Source organism: Colias philodice, chromosome 19 (assembly GCF_061535455.1).
Source record: "Colias philodice isolate Cphi_HAF_F1 chromosome 19, ilColPhil1 Martin Lab GWU primary, whole genome shotgun sequence".
Taxonomy (NCBI): Eukaryota; Metazoa; Arthropoda; class Insecta; order Lepidoptera; family Pieridae; genus Colias; species Colias philodice.
In genome coordinates this window covers 1,651,365-1,672,112 of record NC_143104.1, presented here as the reverse complement: position 1 = coordinate 1,672,112, position 20,748 = coordinate 1,651,365, and the positions used below count along the sequence as shown (strand labels likewise).

At 34.9% G+C, this 20,748-nt stretch overlaps 1 protein-coding gene and 1 pseudogene across 2 annotated transcripts; one reads left to right on the top strand and one right to left on the bottom strand.

Annotated features, from left to right (window-relative positions):
• Positions 1–250: 250 nt before the first annotated feature.
• LOC149479764 (uncharacterized) lies at positions 251–2,879 on the top strand. Its single transcript, XM_089707043.1, has 4 exons — positions 251–966; positions 1,219–1,351; positions 2,110–2,221; positions 2,388–2,879. The coding sequence occupies exons 1-4, from the start codon at positions 917–919 to the stop codon at positions 2,609–2,611; spliced, it is 519 nt and encodes a 172-aa protein (XP_089563169.1). The 5' UTR covers positions 251–916; the 3' UTR covers positions 2,612–2,879.
• Positions 2,880–6,445: 3,566 nt separating this feature from the next.
• On the bottom strand, positions 6,446–11,143 carry LOC149479763 (uncharacterized; annotated as a pseudogene). The gene is made up of 2 exons (XR_016317140.1): positions 8,015–11,143; positions 6,446–7,326 (listed from the first exon to the last, which is right to left on the bottom strand). The product of XR_016317140.1 is annotated as an uncharacterized LOC149479763 (transcript).
• Between the last annotated feature and the right edge of the window lie 9,605 nt (positions 11,144–20,748).

Below are 20,748 nucleotides of genomic sequence, written 5' to 3'. Positions count from 1 at the left end.
TTTGACGCGCACGAAAAAAACGTGTATCGAAGGGCCGTGTTCGCGGCAGAATGGCGGAAACAGACGAACGCGGGATGTTCGTAGTGAATGCGCGTTATGAGCGCGCTATGCGTCCACACCAGCAGCGAACATGCAATGAAAGGCAGAATGTTACATTGCATGTTACGTTTCACCAGTCTGGACCCGGCATTAGTCTTTTTATTATTTTTTGCAAAAAAGAATAAAGTTGTTATTTATTTAGTTGAAGAACACATTTTACTTGACCTCGTTGGCTTTCCTAGTAATGCCATGGATGGTTTGGTATCCCTTGAGAAATAATTTGGGATCCGGAGTTTAATGTATAAGAAGTAGTGGGACGTATTTCGTACATCACACGTTCTTGTGAAACGGTATTTGACATTTCAGGGAAAGTTTCATATTCATGTACGTTGATCGGTTTTTGACTGCGTAAAATCGATTCAGACTGTTGAGAAAAATAAGAATCTGAAGAATTTGGTCTATTGGTTATTTCATATGGATTGTGCATATTACTAATTTCCATTGCTTTTTTGAGCATTTCTGTACGGAAAATCAGTTTTTGATGCGTTGTAAACTTTTCTGTTATTGACAGGAGAGACATGAAAGACTGGATAAGTATTTAGTTAATTAAAATTTTTGTGATTTTAGGGCATTTAAAAATTTAATACTGTTCAATTTATGATGCAATACGAAGAAACTGCAGAAAAAAATAATATTCAGTTAGATAAATGGCATAATAATTTAACTGATTACTAAAACATTGTTTGATTTGACTGTATTCCTAAACGAACGACGGACGCTCGAAGCTCATTCAAGGCCAACTTTGTTTTGAAGTGAACTTGTGTCTTGTGTTGTGATTTAAATTGTTAAAAGTTTGGAACTATTTTATTGTTCTACAATGAGAACCAGCCACCCGCAGTACACCATTATGGTAGAATTTATGGAAAAGTAAGTGTATTACATTTATGATTTTATTGTCATAAGCATATTTGTGTTGATTTTAATAGTGTTTCAATGGGATTTTTGGAATATATTTTTGTAAAGTTTAAAAGAGCTAAAGTTTATTTGTATACTCAAGTTAAAGTATTACGCTAGTCATGTGAAATTTGTAAAAACAAAATTGAAAAAGAAAGGTAACACATATAATTACTATAAATATTAGAGCACACGGTCCTTTAACTCACGTTATATTTATTTAAGGCATGGAGACTTATCCAAACCCAGTGGGGGTCCTCGTGGTAGACATTATGTGCAGCAAAAATGGAAGGAGTTAATTGATATGCTCAATAGTGATGGCACTGGGGATTCTCGAACAGAGGAAAAGTGGCGGAAGGTAAGCCTATTATATCCTAATTACGCACATTTAAGGAAATACACATACTTCACACAATTTGAAATACATGCATGCATAATTATATTGGTGCTGACATCCTGCTCTTGTTCATGTTTGTTAGGTTTGGAGTGATTTTAAGAACAATGTAAAAAAAAGTGGGCGAAAATAAATAGGTCTGCTCAGGGTACAGGTGGTGGGCCAGCGATTCAGCTGACATTAACAGACCTTGAAAACAGAGTTTTAAATTTAATTGGAGTGCAGGCTGCTACTGGGATGCCTATACAAGAAGCTGGATTTGTACAGGTGTGATATTTTTGCTTTGTAATGTAGTATATCTTTTTTTTTTCATAGCAATCGTTGTAATCTCAGGGAAATATAATAAACTGATAATAATTAATGATTTTCGAATTATCTGAATATTAAATTCCATATTGGGACAGAATATGAACAAAAGTTTAACTTGTCTGCAACTTACCTACCTAACCTTGTAAAAAAGGGTCACCACTTAAGTTTTTTGTTAGTATTGTGATTTGTGACACTTGAAATTCTTGTGTGGACGACTGGCTGGGGTTTGAGTGCCACATAATGCATTGCAATTATCTTTACAATGTCTTAACTTTGGTGTTTCTATGAGCATTAATGAATACTCTAAAGTAGTATTTTGTTTTATAAAAAAATACAATAGGTATACTAAACAGTAAAGGTGGCCTTTACTCACAAATTTGAAGTAAGCACTAATACTTTTTTATTTTTTATAGGTTGTTGGTGGAGAGGATGTTAGCTTGTCAGGTGTACAAGTACCTGCTACAGAAACTGTAGACGAATTGACTGTGGATGATGCTGCTTATGAATATACACCAATTCCTGAAGGTTGGACTTTTATATACCTTATAACTCTTTTGTTTGTCATAATTACTAGTAACAACAAAACATTTAAAAATAAGATCTTCAAATACTTAAAGTCAAAAAAAAGGTCCTGATAACTAAAGCTAGCAGAATAGTAGTTACGTTGATTGTTGAATCTCAACTTTTCCAGATGAATGGAATACTCCAGGAACAAGCAGTCAACCCACAGTCGCTCCACCTCTTCCTCCTCCTACTCCGCCACCAGCACTTACACCACCACCAGGTCCAGTGCAAACCCAGTGGCAACCGCCGAAAAAAAAGAAGCCTGAAGATTTAGTTATAAAAGTATTTAAGGAGTGTGAGACGAATGCTAGGGAGCATGAAAGGAGCGTGACCGAATTGCACAAGAATTAGAACGAGAGAGGATTCGTCAGCGTGATGTAGAGCTTCAGTTGCAAGCTCAGTGGTTAGATTTTATGAGAGAGGCGTTAAAGGTTTTAAATGCATATTTAGAGAAAAGAAGTGAATAGTGTCTGATTTTTCATTTTATTTGTATTAAGGATTGTTAACGGAGTATGAAAAGGAGCGTGACCGAATTGCGCAAGAATTAGAACGAGAGAGGATTCGTCAGCGTGATGTAGAGCTTCAGTTGCAAGCTCAGTGGTTAGATTTTATGAGAGAGGCGTTAAAGGTTTTAAATTCATATTTAGAGAAAAGAAGTGAATAGTGTCTGATTTTTCATTTTATTTGTATTAAGGGTTGTTTACAGAGTATATACCTATACACTATTCACTAAAGCGAACATAACAATAATGAAAAAGTCTTTGTAGTTAAAAAAACTCCGATCCAGAATTAAAAGGAGCCTGCAACGGTTGGTTCAATGGATAGGAAGCATATCAATGCTACCCATCCATTGAACCAACTACGTTTGGAAGGTTTCACATATTCAGAAATTCTGCGCTGATTTGTTTCCAGTCATGAGGCGTATTCGGTAAGTGTAATAAACATCGGAATATTACATTAATTAATATACATAATATTATTGCAGGAAGATTTAACTGAGGACGATGAAAAGTAACAAGTATTCGACAAAGGGTCTGAAGCGGAGGAAGGAATCGGGAACCAAGCACATGTGAACGAAGTACCTGAGACTTCCGAGAGTCAACTAGATGAGAGCCAAGTGATTATGACGCAAGAGTCCAGGAACCCAGCGTCTGCAGCGACAAAATTCAAGCATCCTGTACCAAATTGCAAACTTGTAAAAGAATCCCCACTTGCGAGGAATCTTAGAGTGATACTAAGTCTTTCTTTAAATTTGGTATCACTTTTTTGAATCATTGGGCCAATCATGTTCATCAAATACTCAAAATCAGTAGGCGACATGCGAGTGAAGTTTTTGTATTTTCCACTCGAATGCTGAAATTCAAAATCTTGCATCAATGGTATTCCACCATGTTTTTTTCGGTTTCTAAACACGGACAGAATTTACGAGAAAATCAAACGTAACATTTCGAGTACCTACGCTATTTCAGTGACATCTGACATATGGACTTGCTTACACAATAATGCTAGCTTTCTGAGTTTTACAGCTCATTGGATATCATCTGAATTTAAACTAGAACGGAGTTCTGGCAATGAAGCCTTTCTCTTAAACCTCTTAATGAAGAGAAATTAGTATTTATTCACCATAATTACTTGTTACTTATTAATATTTAAATAATGTAATTCTTTCTTCACGGTGCCGCACCATGTGCGTAAAGTGTCAAACGTTTTTATGCATATTGAAAAATAACTGCTTTGAAAGTTATCATACTACCAAAAACTGTGGTCCTTTAATCCCGCAGTGCACATATATGTACCCATTTTTTTTTAATTTTCTAATAATAATAATATTAAAAAAACAAATCCTGTGTTTTATTTTAACCTAAAAGAACTAGAAATTAGCATGAAATACTTTCTTACTCATTTCTTTTAAGTCTAGGTTTTAAGAGGATATAACAAATATACAGGGTGTAATCGTTAAGTATGCACAGGCGATTTTTCCGTAAGTATTACAGATAACAAAAAACTTTAAACTGATATCGAAAGTACTTAACCTAATCAGTAAAATGACCGTAATAAATTTTTAAAAATAAATCGAGAAATATCAAAGAAATTATCTTTTATCTATTATCCCATACATTAAGTATGAAATATGAATATCCCATATACATATTTTAATATGAAAGATTTTAGCTTTCTTTTTCTTTTTTGGTTTTCTGCTTTAATTACTTCGCAAATTTAAAGTGGCATTTTCCACGCTTTTTCCGGACATTTTCACGCATTTTCCGGATATTTTCCGGGGATTTTCCGAGCATTTCCCTGGTATTTTCCGGGGATTTTCCACGCATTTCCCAGACATTTTCCGGACATTTCTCAGGCATTTTCCGGGGATATCAGTTTAAAGTTTTTTGTTATCTGTAATACTTACGGAAAAATCGCCTGTGCACACTTAACGATTACACCCTGTATAATGTATATTCAAAGAATATATCTACATATATTCATGATATTCAACAGTACCTAGTTAGATACCATAATAATTTTAAATGTTCAATCAGTTGAACTACAACTTGTAGTTAGGCGAAATAACACACGGTACTTCAATATATATAAATACGGTATTTCAATGCCCCAAAGGCGATGTATCAGTCTTCTATTATAAATATAAGCTAAATGTATTGAATTTTACAATTTGCGATTTAAAAACAAAGTAGAATTTATTATTTATTTATTTATTTATTTATTTATATAAAACCATTCCTACCATTACAGTTTACCCAATGCGATAGGGAGGTCAAATTTACAATGCAATTTATTCATTAATACAAAAAAATATTACATTAATTAAGATTGCAACCGCTACAATTATGTTTGATACTCTAGTCAATTTTAAATTAAAAGTTAAAAACTAAATTTAATTCAAAAACGCAATATTAGTATAGTATAACAGTATCACTACATTGATTTAAATAAACTTAATACAGTTTTAGATAATGTCCAATTGAAAACATAATATTCCATTAATAGTCAGAAAATAAAATTCATTTGCAAAACCAATATTAAAATAATAAAACAATAAAAATACATCAATTTAAATAAAGCCACTCATTTCTCGACAATTTAAATAAGTTGTAAAATCTAACACTGTATATGTTAGATTTTAGGACTAGGAGTAAGCAATAAAATTTAAAATAATCTTTGTCAATTCACTCAAATTATTTGAGAAAATATTAGACTTATTGTGCACCTCATTGACAACATGGATGGCCTTTGTCAAAGGGGCTCTAAGACAGTAAATTAGTTCTGGCCTGGGGAACAAGTAAAAGTGGCGGGCTTCGACGTTTCCATACGTCATATGCGTCCGGTACACAGAAACTAATGCTTCGTAAAACTTGCGGGTTCTGGTCTTTGCCCCGTAGTATACGTATCAGTATCAGTGCAAGTTGACACTCCCTTCGCACTTTTAAATCGTAATATCCTACCATTCCGACTTCCGAGAACGAAAAGAGTAGGATACTGCAAAGGATAATATGGGTACACTGCGTAAAGTTTCATGTATAAATACCTTATTTTTCAAAAAATAATTTACTATATGCAACTTTATGGTGGCCATATACGCTACGAGAAATCGTTACGATCAGACTGTACAGATCGAACGGTACCGATAAATCGCTACATGTATGTTATAAAACTGTTCAGTTTCGCACGATTTTTTGAGACTGTACAGTCGAACGGAACAATACAAAAATTTCAATTGATTTATCGGAATCGGACGAACTGTGCCGACTGATCGAAACGTGTATGCGCTCGTTCCGTTTTCGTGTTCAGTTTTGTCGTCGATCGACATTCGGGTAGACGTGCGCACGCGACATGGCGTCTCAAACTAATCGAGAATGGCTTGAAGAATTTATTGAGTTACTAGATTTCCGCCCGCGGCTTCGCCCGCATTTTCAAAGGAAAACCCGCATAGTTCCCGTTCCCGTGGGATTTCCGGGATAAAACCTATCCTATGTGTTAATCCAAGTTACCCTCTATATGTGTGCTAAATTTCATTGTAATCGGTTCAGTAGTTTTTACGTGAAAGAGTAACAAACATCCATACATCCATACATCCATACATCCACACATCCACACATCCATACAAACTTTCGCCTTTATAATAGTATTAAGATAAGATATCGCAGTGAACCTTGTCTCTGGAATATTAAAGGCAAAGAGTACCACAATCGTGACTTAAAACGTTCAGCATATTAGTAGCTGGTTGAAAAATTGAAAACAGTAGACCCTAGAGCTGAGAGCTTTGTAAAAAAGATAAACAACATTCGCTCTACTTATAAAAAAGAGCGTAAGAAGATCGCTGATTCAAAAAAATCAGGAGCAGGAACCCAAGAAGTGTATAAACCAAAACTATGGTATTACTCTATGTTGCTGTTTTTGGATGACCCTGCATCAACATTTTCTACGTCGAAGCATTCTTGTTGACAGTAAGAACTTCCTGAAGTCTTCATTAAATAATTATGTAAAGCACAACTGGCCATCACGACAGACTCTATTCTTTTCGGATCAATACTAATTTTTGTGTGAAAAAATCTAAATCGAGATGCCAAGATCCCAAAAGCATTTTCGACAATGCGCCTTGCTCGTGATACGCGGTAATTTTCTGGTTTTATTTGTGGTCAAGTCTGCTTGTCTAAATGGCTTAATTAAATCTGTTCTAAGTGGAAACGCATCGTCAGCCACAAATACATAAGGCAACTTTCTAGTGCTATTTGCGACAACTGTGTCGGTTGGAATACACAACTGATTATTATCAAGTTTTTCAATAAACTTAGTGTTTGTGAGTACGCCACCATCTGAAATTCTTCCATTTGTTCCAAAATCACATAAAATAAATCGATAATTTCCATCAACGATTGCCAATAACACCATGCTATGATGGTTTTATAGTTGAAATACTCTGAGCCACATCCATCAGGAAGAAAAATTGCTATATGCTTTCCATCCATCGCGCCTAGACAGTGCGGAAAGTTCCATCTCTTTTCGAACACTTCGGCCACATCCTTCCATTCTTCTTCCGAGCGTGGGAACTGTAAATTAATTAAAATATTAATTGTTTCAGGAAATTGAAAGTGAAGCATCTCCAGCCGCCCAGTCAACTCCACAATCTCCTCCAGCCACGCAGTCAACTCCACAGTCACCTCCAGCCACACAAACAACTTCACAGTCACAGAGTCACAGTCAAAGTCAGTTTAATAGGAGTCGGCCAAAAAAGTATGAAAATGAAAAACTTACCACTGAAGTTTTACAGACTGTTAAAAACCATTTCAAAAGGCCTGCAATTACTAATGATCGATTTGATATTTATGGAGCAAACGTCGCAGCTAAGCTGAGAGACCTTACAAAACATCAACGTATTTTGGCCGAAAAAATAATTAACGAAACATTATTTCTGGCAGAGATGGAAAATTTGACTATTTCACACCAAGTGATGGATTCAACCAGTGTGCGTTTTAATAATTATGGTTACAACGTTCCCAGCCCCGCTGCAAATACTCCCAGCCCTGTTGGAAACAATCCTAGCTCAGTACCTTATCAGAATTCAAATTATGATTACCAAACACATCCAGGCTCCCTGCAGTCATTTCTCCAAACCCCAATAATGCAAACTTCTCAACAAGATCAGTCCCAACAAATGCAAAATACCATTAACCATCATTATAAGTACAAATTAATAAACATTACATACTAAGTAATTAGTAGTTTTTTATTTCTTACCTTAAAATAGTCTTTGCGGAGAACCTTATATATTGCTTCGCAGGTTTCCGGTATTATGCAACCCAAGGCTTGAGATGAAATGATGCTAGAGAATTTCAAATCTTCATAATTTATTCCTGTTGATAAAACCCTCAAAGTAGCTACGTCGTGGGGTGGAATAGCATTTCTCATAATAGTGTCTTGCTTCTCGATAATTGGTGCTACCAAATTCAGTAGATGTAAGTACGTATCATGATCCATTCTTAGAAAATTATGCCAGTCTTTTGGAAAAAGCTTTAATTCCGCCAACAAATTCACATGAGAATGAACTCTTCTTTTCATTAGCCATTCTTTACACCAGATGCTACGATTTTTCCGCTTCACTTTTTTTTCCTTCAAGGCGAATATTAATCCAATAATTGCTAAACCGTCGTCCGTCGAAGCCATCACTGACACGTGTGCCTCGGCGCCGCTTTGTACCGTCTGATCGCAACGATTTCTCGTAGCGTGTATAGCTTGTATGCCAGCTACGATAAACTGCACCGTTCGAAATGTACAGTCTGATCGTAACAATTTCTCGTAGCGTATATGGCCACCATTACAGAAATACGTCGAATCACGCGTGGTAGGGATAAGAAAAAGATGGCGCGTAACGGAAAAATGTCACGCGTAAAGAAAAATGTTACACTCAATTTTTTTCCAACCACGATAAAGAAGTTTCACTTCAAAAATTTTGAAGGTTGAAAGGAACAAGCCACGCGTATTATTTTACAAGAACTCTTACGGAGAAGAAGAATTTAAAAAAAAGCACAAATTATCAGAAAAAAGAAAAGGATTGACGTAAACGTTAAGAAAGCTTATGATTGTAAACCAGGCATATCGGACAGAAAGAAAGCTTTGATGAGCAGATTTGTTGGAACTGTTAAACAAAAACCTAATTCCTAAGTTCTATGCTCAGTTTTACAATTCTTTGTAAGTTTTTTTTTCTACAATTATATTACGATTTCGATAGTATTTTTGAAGTGAAACTTCTTTATCGGGGATGGACAAAAATTTAGTGTAACATTTTTGCGTTACGCCGTACGCGTGACATTTTTGCGTTACGCCGTACGCGTGACATTTTTGCGTTACGCCATACTCGTGACATTTTTAAGGTCATAAAGAAGTTTCATTTCTTACGTGTGTACTCTAGTACACGCATACATTTTTTTTAACAGTGTTTCGATTTTTATGTACCTTTATTTTGCTTTAGAGACTGTTGATACTTATTTTGTGACAACATTATCATTATATTATTAGGGTAAGGGGGGGCAAGACGGGGTAGCGGGCAAGACCGCGGGTACCCGCTGTATCAGGCGATCTAACTGACCAATCACGATCGTTCTAACGCATGACGCGACGCCGCCATTACAGCTACTAGTCGGCGATGTCAAGTAACAGAAATCCTGCGCTGTTTTATTATTCGAGAAAAACATTTTTTTAATGGTTGCGTTGTCATTTTATCGTAATTTTCTAAGCGTGTTCTGACGTGAAGGAGGTTTATTCTGTTTTGAAGTTAATTTATTACAGAGAGCTAATGATTTGACTACCATGTAAGTATATTTTTGTCTTTCTACTGCTAACAGTTATTTTAAATTTTTTTTTGTATTCTAATTGGCACGAAGGACAAGATAGCTTTTAAAATTGCACTGTTTTTAAAATGTAATCACTTGAGTGTCATGAATTTAGAACTTCATTAATGCATTTTTACTGTTGTAGAATGGTGAAGAACTACAAAAGAAAAACAAATAGAGGAAATTGGGAGGAGGAGTCGATGCGAAAGGCAGTGGATGCTGTTATCCAAGGAAAAATGGGGTATAAATTGGCATCAAACACGTTTGCTGTTCCTCAAACTACCCTGGAAAGGAAAGTTAAGGTAGTCCGTGAAACATCATTTTATTTTCAGTAAATTGACATATTGAATTTAATTTAATTTAATGTAATGTTGTATTTTCCTGTTATTGAAGGTGCAGTAGACCATATTGTATTTAATTGTAATCTATGTTAAATAGTATAGACTGTATCCTTTGTTGGAAAATCATATAAATAAATAAACATCAAAAGAAAGTACTCCCACCGAAATCCCACTTAAGGTCCAGTTAGGCCCTAAAAAGCAAGTTTTTACGGTCGAAGAAGAGCGGGAGTTGTGTAATTATATAATGGACATGGAGAGAAGACTATTCGGATTAACTTTAAAAGACTTTAGGAGCCTTGCCTATATGCTAGCCGTAAAAAATGGTAAGTCTCATCCTTTTAATGATGATAATAAAGAAGCGGGGAAGGACTGGGCCCAAGGATTTTTGAAAAGACACTCAGAATTATCTATAAGACAACGCACTTCAGCCGCTCGTGCTGCTGGATTCAATAGTTAATAATTTTTAAATTTTTTGGGTAACATTTATGACGAACATAAACTCACACCAGACAGGATCTATAATTGTGATGAAACAGGAATTTCTATTGTAGCTAAAACCAAGTCCAAAATAATTGCCAAAAAAGGACGAAAGCAAGTAGGGGCGTTAACCTCCGCAAACCGTCGAAAGGGGTGCGACAATAACTGTCGAAATATGTTTTAGGGTCAATTCACACCGAGACGCGACGCGACGCGACGATACTCAAAGAGGCCAATGATTTCGCATCGCAACGTCGCGAGGCGCATCTTAAACAGGGGGAGTCAACTGTATTCGGATTGCTTGGCTCAGTGGGTGGGTTTGATATAGGGCTTCCAGTATCAAAAAACAAATTTAAAAAATCGATTGTAAAATGGCAACATCAACATTTTCAATCAGACGTCAACTGTCAAAGTGTAAAATTTTCAAATCAAACGGTTCAAAACAGTTAATCGCTGCGTGTGTTAATTTGTTTTTGTTGCTGTTTTTCCTGTGAAAAATTATGAAGGACAATAACCGAAAATGTGCAAAATGCAATGCATCCACAGCACAAGATTCAGAAGTAGTCTTACATCGTTTTCCGAAACCAGGACCTTCCAACGAACAGCGGTATGTATAATTGAATCCAAAGTAGAGTATGAATTTCAATCCGTAGTATCATTCGATTGTTGATAAAAAAATTCACCCTGAAATCTTTTTTTCAGGTTGGTAGCATGGGCAAAGTTTTGTTACCCAGAGGAGAACTGGAATTCTGTAGAATTTCAGAGAAGCCTTTATGTAAGCCATAAAATGCTTTGTTCTAAGCATTTTCCCGAAAGTGCATTTGTTCTTGATCATTTACAAAGGAAAAAGCTGCATAGATATTCCATTCCGTCTGAACCTACCACATCAACACACAACTCTCAAGTTGATATTTCCTTTGCTGCAACTGGAGTCAGTCAGGGATGGACTGGAACTTCAAGAGCATCTGATTCAATCAACTCATCTGATGTAAGTTTTATTAATAATTAATAATCTAAATGATTAAATATATTATTAGCATAATTCATAATTCACTTATTCTCCTGGTGGATATCCTTGAGATATCTTGTATTTAATGTTGCTATTAATATCCATCGCAGCTTAAGACAAAGTCTAAGAAAATATTTTTTTTACTTTCTTCTATTAAGGAAGAAACATTTTTGTTCTTTTTAGGCAGCACTTGTTATTACATTTTGTCTGTCTTACATTTTTTCTTCCACTAATTCCCATGATTTTGTATTGTTTCAGTATTCACATTTGGAACAGCCTGGAACTTCAAAAGCAACAAGTTCAACTATTGATAGTATACAGACACCAAACTCATCTGGTGTAAGTAAAATGTTTTTTATTCATAGTTTTAGTTTAATGTTCCATACAAAAATCCTTATAAGATCACTTTTGCATCCGTCCGTCGTCACAGCTGTTTTTACACGACTGTCTCAAAAAAGGAGTGTTATGTTTTCAGGGTTCATATATGTGTGTATGTATGTTTGTTTGTTAATATGTATGTGAGTTTATTTATTCCACCGTAACTGTTAAATGCCTGGACAGATTTGTATGTATGTGGTATCGTTGGAATCCTTACATCATCCCGAGTGACACTGGCTATATTTTTTTAAAGAAATCTTTTTGTTGGCAGCATGTCACCAATCACAAATGTAAAAAAAAAATCTTTTATTATTACAATACGAGTATCAAATTGAAGGCCTTGATGAGCACATTCCAAAAATAATAAAACTTGTCATTAAAATTTATAAATTAAAATTAAATAATTTAATAAAAATTACGACTGCCTGCCTAATACTAACTAAAAAGTAGAAAAACAAGTTGTATACAAAGCGAAATGTCACTCATTTAATCACTGACTAAACAGGTAAATAAAATTATCAATGCAGTCAACTCTCAGATCAAATAGTGTTTCACAAAATGGTCCCCCGACAGCAATGAGAATTTTATTTCTGTTTAGTCAGGGAGTAAACGAGTGACATTTCGCTTTGTATACAACTTGTTTTGTACTTTTTACTTGGTATTAAGCAGTCGTGTTTTTCATTTTTTTAATTATTTTAATTTATTTCAATAACTACTTACATGCTGAAAATAGACTAATGAAAAAGTGAAAAAATGGCAGTTCTACTGTTTCTAAAATTGTGAATAATAATTTATGTTCATACTTAATTTAGATTCCTCTATTTTTTGTTTTAGGTTAAATCCATTGAAAAAACTACTCGAGAAAAGCGACTCATGAACAAGTGCCGAAGAAACTTACGCAAAATTTGCAGCCTACAAAAACGAATTAAAAAGCTGAAAACACAAAAGATTTTGGAGGCTCTCATTGATGATGATGCAGTACAAGAGTTGTCAACTGACCTGACTAGTTCTTTTGCTGTTTTATTACAAGGGGAATTGTTAAATTGCAAGAGAAAAACAAGAGGACGCCGATGGAATTTGCATCAAAAAATTCTCGCTTTAAGGCTATACAAAAGGTCACCTGCCACTTACAGACTACTACGACGTCTGTTTTGTTTACCATGTCAAACAACACTCAAAAACTTGTTAAATAAGCTTCCTTTAAAACCTGGCATCAACAATCATCTTTTTGATGTTGTGAAAGGAATAGCTGTCAATAACAATCCACTAGACAATGAGTACAGTTTGTTGTTTGATGAAATGTCGATCAGAAAAAATTTGAACTACAATTCAAAATCTGATCAAATTGACGGATTTCAAGATCATGGAGGAGACCATGGGCGAGATCCACAAGTAGCAAGTCATGCTCTAGTATTCATGATTTTATGTATCAGGAAAAAAATTAAACAGCCAGTGGCATATTATTTGTCAGGAGATCATGTTACTGCAGACAGATTAATGATCTTGATCAAAGAGGTATGTTATTGTATTGAAATTATTTTCATGTATTTACATGTTTAACATAATATTGTTTTTAAATATCTAGTCAGCTACAGCCAGGAACTGATAAAATTGTATAGTGCTAAAGTTACCGTGGCGTGGTGTGTGTTTATATGTAGGTAGTAAAATATACATAGTTTTTTATGAACTGATCATCATCCAGTAATGCATGCATACTTGTGTATGCACTATGTGTGTGAAATACATTGCATACTTGTTTGCTCAGTGTACGCTATGAAAAGATCCTCTACATATCAATCAATATGGATAAAAATTATTGAATTTTCCTACTAAATATTATTAACCAACTAAATTTTCTTATTACAGGTCCTCCATGCTTGTTTTCATGCGGGCATCATAATTGCTGCAACTGTTTGTGATATGGATGGGGTAAATAGAAGAGCACTTACACAACTAGGGGCATCTGTTGAACAACCATATTTTAAATTTGAAGAGCATGAAATTGTTGCTCTATATGATACACCCCATCTTCTCAAATGTTTTAGAAATTTATTTCTAAAATACAACATTAAATGCAGCAGTAATGTTGAATGCAATGGAAGACAAATTGCAGGTAATAATATCTTTAAATTTTATACTTTTCTATGGTATATTACCACCAGGAAATTCTCTTTTTGGAGTTTCATACCTCAAAACGTAAAATTGGAACGCTTAAAGGATCACTTTGATGTCCGTCTGTCCATCTGTCCATCTACGCGTCTGTCTGTCTGTCAAGACCCTTTTTATCTTGTAACATTGAAAAAGTTAGTAGTTGATTTTGACCCACTACTAATGCAGATAAAACTAATATTACTTACGTCTTTTTCAGATATCGCGAAGTGGAATCACATTGAAGAATTTTTTGTATTGGATAACAACAACCCATTTTTCGTGTTTGCGCCTGCCCTAACCAAGAGCCACTTAAGTCCGAATAATAAACAAAAAATGAAAGTGAAATTAGCCGCGCAGGTTTTGAGTCATACAGTGTCCGCTGGAATGTATGCAAAAATTACCCTAGGTATGTTGATATCATATGTTAAAAAATATCAGCTCAAAATCGTCTCCTGCCTATTAATATTCCCATTGCTAGGATTTGACTTTGTGCTTCAAGCTTAAAAATATAGGAGTTCTATAATTTTATTGTCTCATAACTACTTAGTTTTTAACAATACTATCACACAGTCATTTTGATTTTTTCAAAAGTCAGTTGTTTATTGCAATTATAATTATTATTGTTCATAAAAACTCTTTAACATTATTTTCAAATAATATTACTTACATAAAAAATAAAAAATTTTCTATTTTTACAGGAGAGCTGCCAACAGAAGCACTTGCTACAGTCAACCTACTAAACAAAATCGACCAATTGTTTGACAGCTTAAATGCGGACTCTCCAAGTTTAAAAAGAGACAAAAAATATTTGAGAAATATTTCAGACCGGAGCCCTCATTTTGCATATTTCAAAGAAATGAAATTATTTTTTAAGAACTGTCAGTTTATTGGTGCAAAGTCGAGGGCTCCGTCACTGGATGGATGGATCCAAACCATGGCGGGAGTAGAAAGAATATGGCGGAATTTAAAGTTAAAATACCCCGAAATTGGGAGTTTATCCACCAGGAGACTGCAACAAGATGCCTTGGAGAATTGTTTTGGGTGTGTCAGGAGTAATTGTGGATCTAATTGCAACCCAACAGTCTCACAATTTGTTGCAGCTTTAAAAACAGGAATCATTTCAAATTTGTCGGCACCAAGCTCAGCAGCAAATTGTGAGACCGATGATGCTATCATTCTTGATAATTTAAATTTATTTTTGACCCACAATGCCAAACCTGACGTAGGCCGTCCATCAGCAGTAAGCAATGAGGCGGATTGTTGCAGTTTATCCATGGATCAAATGGATGAATGGATGGACGAAAATACTGGGGAGATGCAGGCATGCGCCTATGTTTGTGGTTATATAATTAAGAGAATGGAAACAAATTGTGAATCATGCCTACAATCTTTGACCTCCTCTACGGATACTGTGTGCCATTTGTTTTCTATATTTAAAGAATATGAACATGACAAACGATGTCTTAAATATGCAAACATAAAAATGGTTGAATGTGTAGAAAAAAGTGCAACAATCATGTATGATTATTTAAATAAAAATGCACATAAGAGGAATGTCAAAGATTGCATTAGAGAATTACTGCAAAAAAATATTAATTTTGATTTTCTAGACAGATGTAGGGAACATAAAGAACAAAATGTAACAAATATAATAAATGCAATATTTTACATAAGCATTAACAGATTCTGTAATGAACAAAACAGGATGTTTGCTGAAAGTACTGCGCAAGCTAGCCTACAAAAGAAAATAAATATATTAAAGAACAAATGATAATTGTAATGATGGTAATGAAGGTTTGAGGAAAGCGACGATTTTCTCGAAAACTTCTAATGTACCAATTTTGTTGTTCGAGTACTAATTAGAACACTGCATCCTAATTGCGTAACGAATTATCAATCTGAGTTTGAGTTATTTTGTAACAAATTGCTAATACAGTCTTCATATGTTTGAAAAAAATTTAATTCAGCAAAACATATTAGTTTCAATTTGCAGAGTTGTCTAACTAACAAATTTCGTCTTTTATGGATTCGATGTAAATGGATTGTATTGTATTATATTTATAATTTCTCTTTATTAAAGACATCTTACAAATTACAATTAAAAATATAGTAGTAGTATCGTTTAAGTCTTTGGTATTATATCCAAAATCATCATCATCTGCCTAGCCTTTTTCCCAATTATGTTGGGGTTGGCTTCCAGTCGAACCGGATGCAGCTGAATATGTATTATATCCAAAATATATAATCTATATCTATACTAATATTATAAAGAGGTAAAAGTTGTTTGTATGTAGGGGGTAATCTCCGGAAGTAATGAACCGATTTTTTTTTTTTTCACTGGTAGAAAGTTACATTATTCGTGAGTGCTTTAGGCTATAAATTATAAATATATCATGCATGTTTACCGCCCAACGAAGTGGGCACGGGTCATCTAGTCCTTCATAAACAAGCGACGTGTACTGTGTACTGTAATAACATACTTAAATAAAGTTATATACGTTTAATTCTATGCTTTTATTTAATTTTGTTTTTAAACTTCAAGTAACATGAGCACATTCTAAATAAATTACTGATTCCTATTATTATCGAAAAGTCGCTAATAATATGAATTAATAATTTTGTTTTAGAACGAGCTCTTCCTGATAAACACAATAATAATAACCCCGGCACCACACGCTTGCCGTGTTTGCCAAACAGAAGGGGACGACGCTATACCAGAAAGCAAGACGCAAAGAATTCTATCTCTTTTCTTAGTATAGCGCCGTCTCCTTCTGTTTGGCAAACTTGGCAAGCGTGTGCGGTTAGTCCCGCTATGGTATGGTCCCGGTATGGCACCCTCTTAAAATACCTATCAAAAAGTCCCGCTACGGTACCCTTCAGTTTTTGGTACTGTTGTAAAGAAAAGTTATACAATGCGTTAAGAAAAAAATAGTATTAATAAAAAATATCTTTTCTTAACTATTATAGTTAAGCAAGATAATATTTATTAATATGTACTATTTTTTAAACAAATCACGCTCGGTAATTGTCGTTTCACTTCAGGTAGTTACCTGACCAACCGGTTTTTTCGTAAAACAATAGAGACGAGCCCTTCCTCGAATTCGTATCTAGCTCTTCCCTTTTGTTTTTATGAAAATAGAGAGAGACAGTATTATTCCGGGTTTAGTTTGCTATTTGCAGGATAGCTTGTTAGTTTATCTATTGCAATGTCTGGGTCAAGTAGTGCACGTGGTGTAAATTTAATAATTATTGACAGTCGACGCGGTGGAAAAACTTTATTACGTGCCGGACATAAATATATTAAACGCAGAGAAAATAAAAATTCAAGTACTTGGCATTGTGTAAATAGGAGAAATAGTATTAAATGTAGTGGATATATAACTATTGACAATACCAATAATACAATAATTAAAGATTATAAACACAGTGATCAGTGCGTGCCACATTTTGAAGACAATGAAGTTCAAATGGCTATAAGTGAGTGCAAAAAAGAAGTAAATTCAAATTACGGATCAGTACAGAAAATTTTCGAAAAACACATGGGTAACTTAAAAGACAAAGGGTTACACCTTACAGGAAATGTTCCTGACTATAAAAAATTAAAAACAGTATTATACAGACACCGAAATAAGTCGTTGAACGTACCAAAAACACAATTTAAGAATGTGGAAGAAATTATAATACCAGAAGAATTTAATAAGTATGTATTGGCTGATTATTGTAATGAAGACTGTAATCGAATAATTATATTTTCCTCGACAGAAGTAAAGGAATATATAAAATGTGTAACGCATTACTTTGGTGATGGCACTTTCGACGGCTGCCCAAACCCATTCGAACAAGTTTATGTCATTCATGGAGACATGGGAAGCACTGAGTTATCCACGAATGTAGCACCATTATTTTATATTCTGTTAAAAAACAAAGAAGGGAAAACTTATGAAAAAGTTTTCGAATTGATTAAACAAACTTTGCCTGAATGGCGTCCATCGAAATTTACCTTCGATTATGAAATAGGAGTAATAAATGCAGCAGCGAAGATTTTTCCTGATATCAAAATAAATGGATGTAACGTACATTTTCAAAAGAACGTTATCAAAAAAGCGAAATCTTTAAATCTCATGGAACACGAAGAGTCCTCGAACCATGTTAAGCAATGCATAGGCTTGGCGTTTTTGCCAAAACAAGATATTGAAGACGGCTGGCTGCATATAATGGAAAATAGGTATAATATCTTGGTTACTTTCCAAAATGATGTTTGAGTACTTAACTCTAATTATATGGCAAAAAAGTAAAGAACAACAATATCAGTAAGGACCTGTTAATTTCATTGCTTTACAAGTACGAACATTTAATAAGTATTTTTTTTTAGTTTTTCAGTTGAGGTAGAATCTTTCGACTTTCTATATGAACCAGAATTGGTGGATCCCCGCTATCCGAGAGGAATGAAGATAAGGAATGCTCCATACATTGAAGATGCAATATTATGCAAAGAGAAAATGAAAAAAAAAATTTACCCCCAATTAAACGTGGAGATTATGGAAACTATAATTGAGGAAATAGTAGAAGATGACGACTTGTTCGCGGTATTTAGATTTTAAAGATTTGTGAACTAGGGCCCGTCCATAAATAAAACCCCTTCCTCCAACTTAGCACAGGTTATCATATTCCTGTGAGTGATAATCCACACCCCCTTAAGGTGTGGCGAAATTTATGCATATCCTCGGAATCGAATACTTAAATAAATAATCATTTCAGTATTTAAATGTTGAAAAAAATTTTCAACCATTTATGAAGCATTTTAATTATTTTAAATCCGTTTCTATTATGTTGTGCATGTTGTATTATCCTGAAATTAATTTCCAACATTGAAATGTACGACATTATGTTGGAGGATAGTGGAAAACAAATTTTATATACATATTAAAGAGACGCTCGGAAGAAGCTATGGTTAATAATTACAATTCAGCACTACTATTTGGGGTGTTAATATTGACATACAACCTGTGTTTTCAGCTCTTGGCGTTGCGTATTAAATCGCTAAATATATCGCGAAATCGGAACCAACGAAGCTGCAAGCCGCAATAGCAGAAGCTCTTTGTAGAGTTAGAGAAAGGGGAGGAAATTTTGGCCGGCAGATATTTGCTGTTCAGAATTGTTTGCTGAACCATCGTCAAGTGTCAGCGCCGGAGTGTGCGTACAGGCTGTGCCACCTGAAGTTACGCGACAGCTCCAAGAATTCAACATTCGTTAACACATGCAAGCCTGAGCTCAGGTACAGAATGTTACGTTTTGATTCGGATACAGTTGAGCCTTGCAGAAATATTTTCGAACGATATGAAAGTCGGCCACGGAACTTAGAAGAATTGAGTCTCGGTGAGTTCGCTGTCAAATATGAGCCGATAAGTTCTATTACTTATCAAGACGATGATGATGGAGATGCTGATGTTTATGAGCAAGAAACTGAAAACCAAGGACCAATAATATATTTGCTGAATAGAATGGGTAGAATGAAGAAACGATCACGGCCAGCAGTTCTGCGAACTCGATATTACACCGCTGACTCGGACCCTGAAGCGTATTATTACAGTTTGCTAGTTACGAATTGCCCTTTCCGTAGTGAAACTGAGTAGACTACAGGCCCATATTCTACAGATCACGAGATGGCGCCACGTGCAAAATATATGAGTGACAACTCTATCTCCTCTATATACAAAGTACTCTGTGCGCCGAATCACGCCAGATCATGAGCCTCGGCGAGACGGGACGCACATATTAACAAACAAGGGAGTTGTTTCTTTGTCCATTCCGAGACAAATGTAATTGGACGATAATTTTGGATGTCAGTTTTTATTCCTTTTTTGAGTAAAGACTTTATTACTGATAGTTTTAAAGATTCCGGAAACACACCTAAGAAATATGGAGATGCAGTTCTACTAGCTGACAGTGGATATATGAACCGTTCATATATCATGATGCCCAAAGATTCGGAAAATAATAATGGTTCCGACAAATAAATAAATCTCCAGCTATCTCTATCCGACTTTTATTCTAATTTACCAGCGTTATAATAATATACCGATAAAAAAATTCAAAGCATACCGAATAAAATACCTAAATTTTGCTGACACCTATGAACACAATCAAATTACATTTCTACTTAAAAATATATTAAACTTCGAATAACAAAACTAAACTTCTGAATAAAATACTGAACCTCCGACGAGATTACTGGGTTACTGACAACAGAGGTCATGTCAAAATAATCATTCTTTTACGAATTTTATGAGTTATTTAATTTTCTAGTGTTGGTTACCAAATATATTTTTTAACTCTCAACATTGATGAAAATACCGAAACTGGTCGGACCGCGCGAACGGCGTTTGGGTCGCGTTCGGGTGTTTTCGCGTACGTTCGGCGTGACGTCGGAAGTTTCGAGCGCAGTGCGCTTGCAACGACAGCTCGCCGCGTGTTTCGTTTGTTTGTTTACATAAATAATTATAATATTTGTATTCGTTTGTTTGTTTACATAAATAATTATAATATTTGTATTTGTAGTTGAAACTAAGGACACTGAAGTATGGATGAGGTACCTGTGTACCGTTCTGACTCTGATGAGGAAGAAGTGGGAGCTGAACCGTCAGTACCGGCGAAGAAGAGCCGTCATATTAAAAGTTGGGTGTTAATCAAACGGTGCAGTGAACAAGAAGCAGAAGAATTTGTGAATGATGAAAAGACTTGGTCAAGAAATTATACGCGGGATAGTGAAGAAGGCCAAAAACGGTT

Excerpts from the sequence above, each read along its gene's own strand:
- LOC149479764 (XM_089707043.1), top strand. The coding sequence starts at position 917 with ATGAGAACCAGCCACCCGCAGTACACCATTATGGTAGAATTTATGGAA. Across the intron at positions 967-1,218 it reads ATGGTAGAATTTATGGAAAA|GCATGGAGACTTATCCAAAC; the intron begins GTAAGTGTATTA and ends TATTTATTTAAG. Across the intron at positions 2,222-2,387 it reads ATATACACCAATTCCTGAAG|ATGAATGGAATACTCCAGGA; the intron begins GTTGGACTTTTA and ends CAACTTTTCCAG.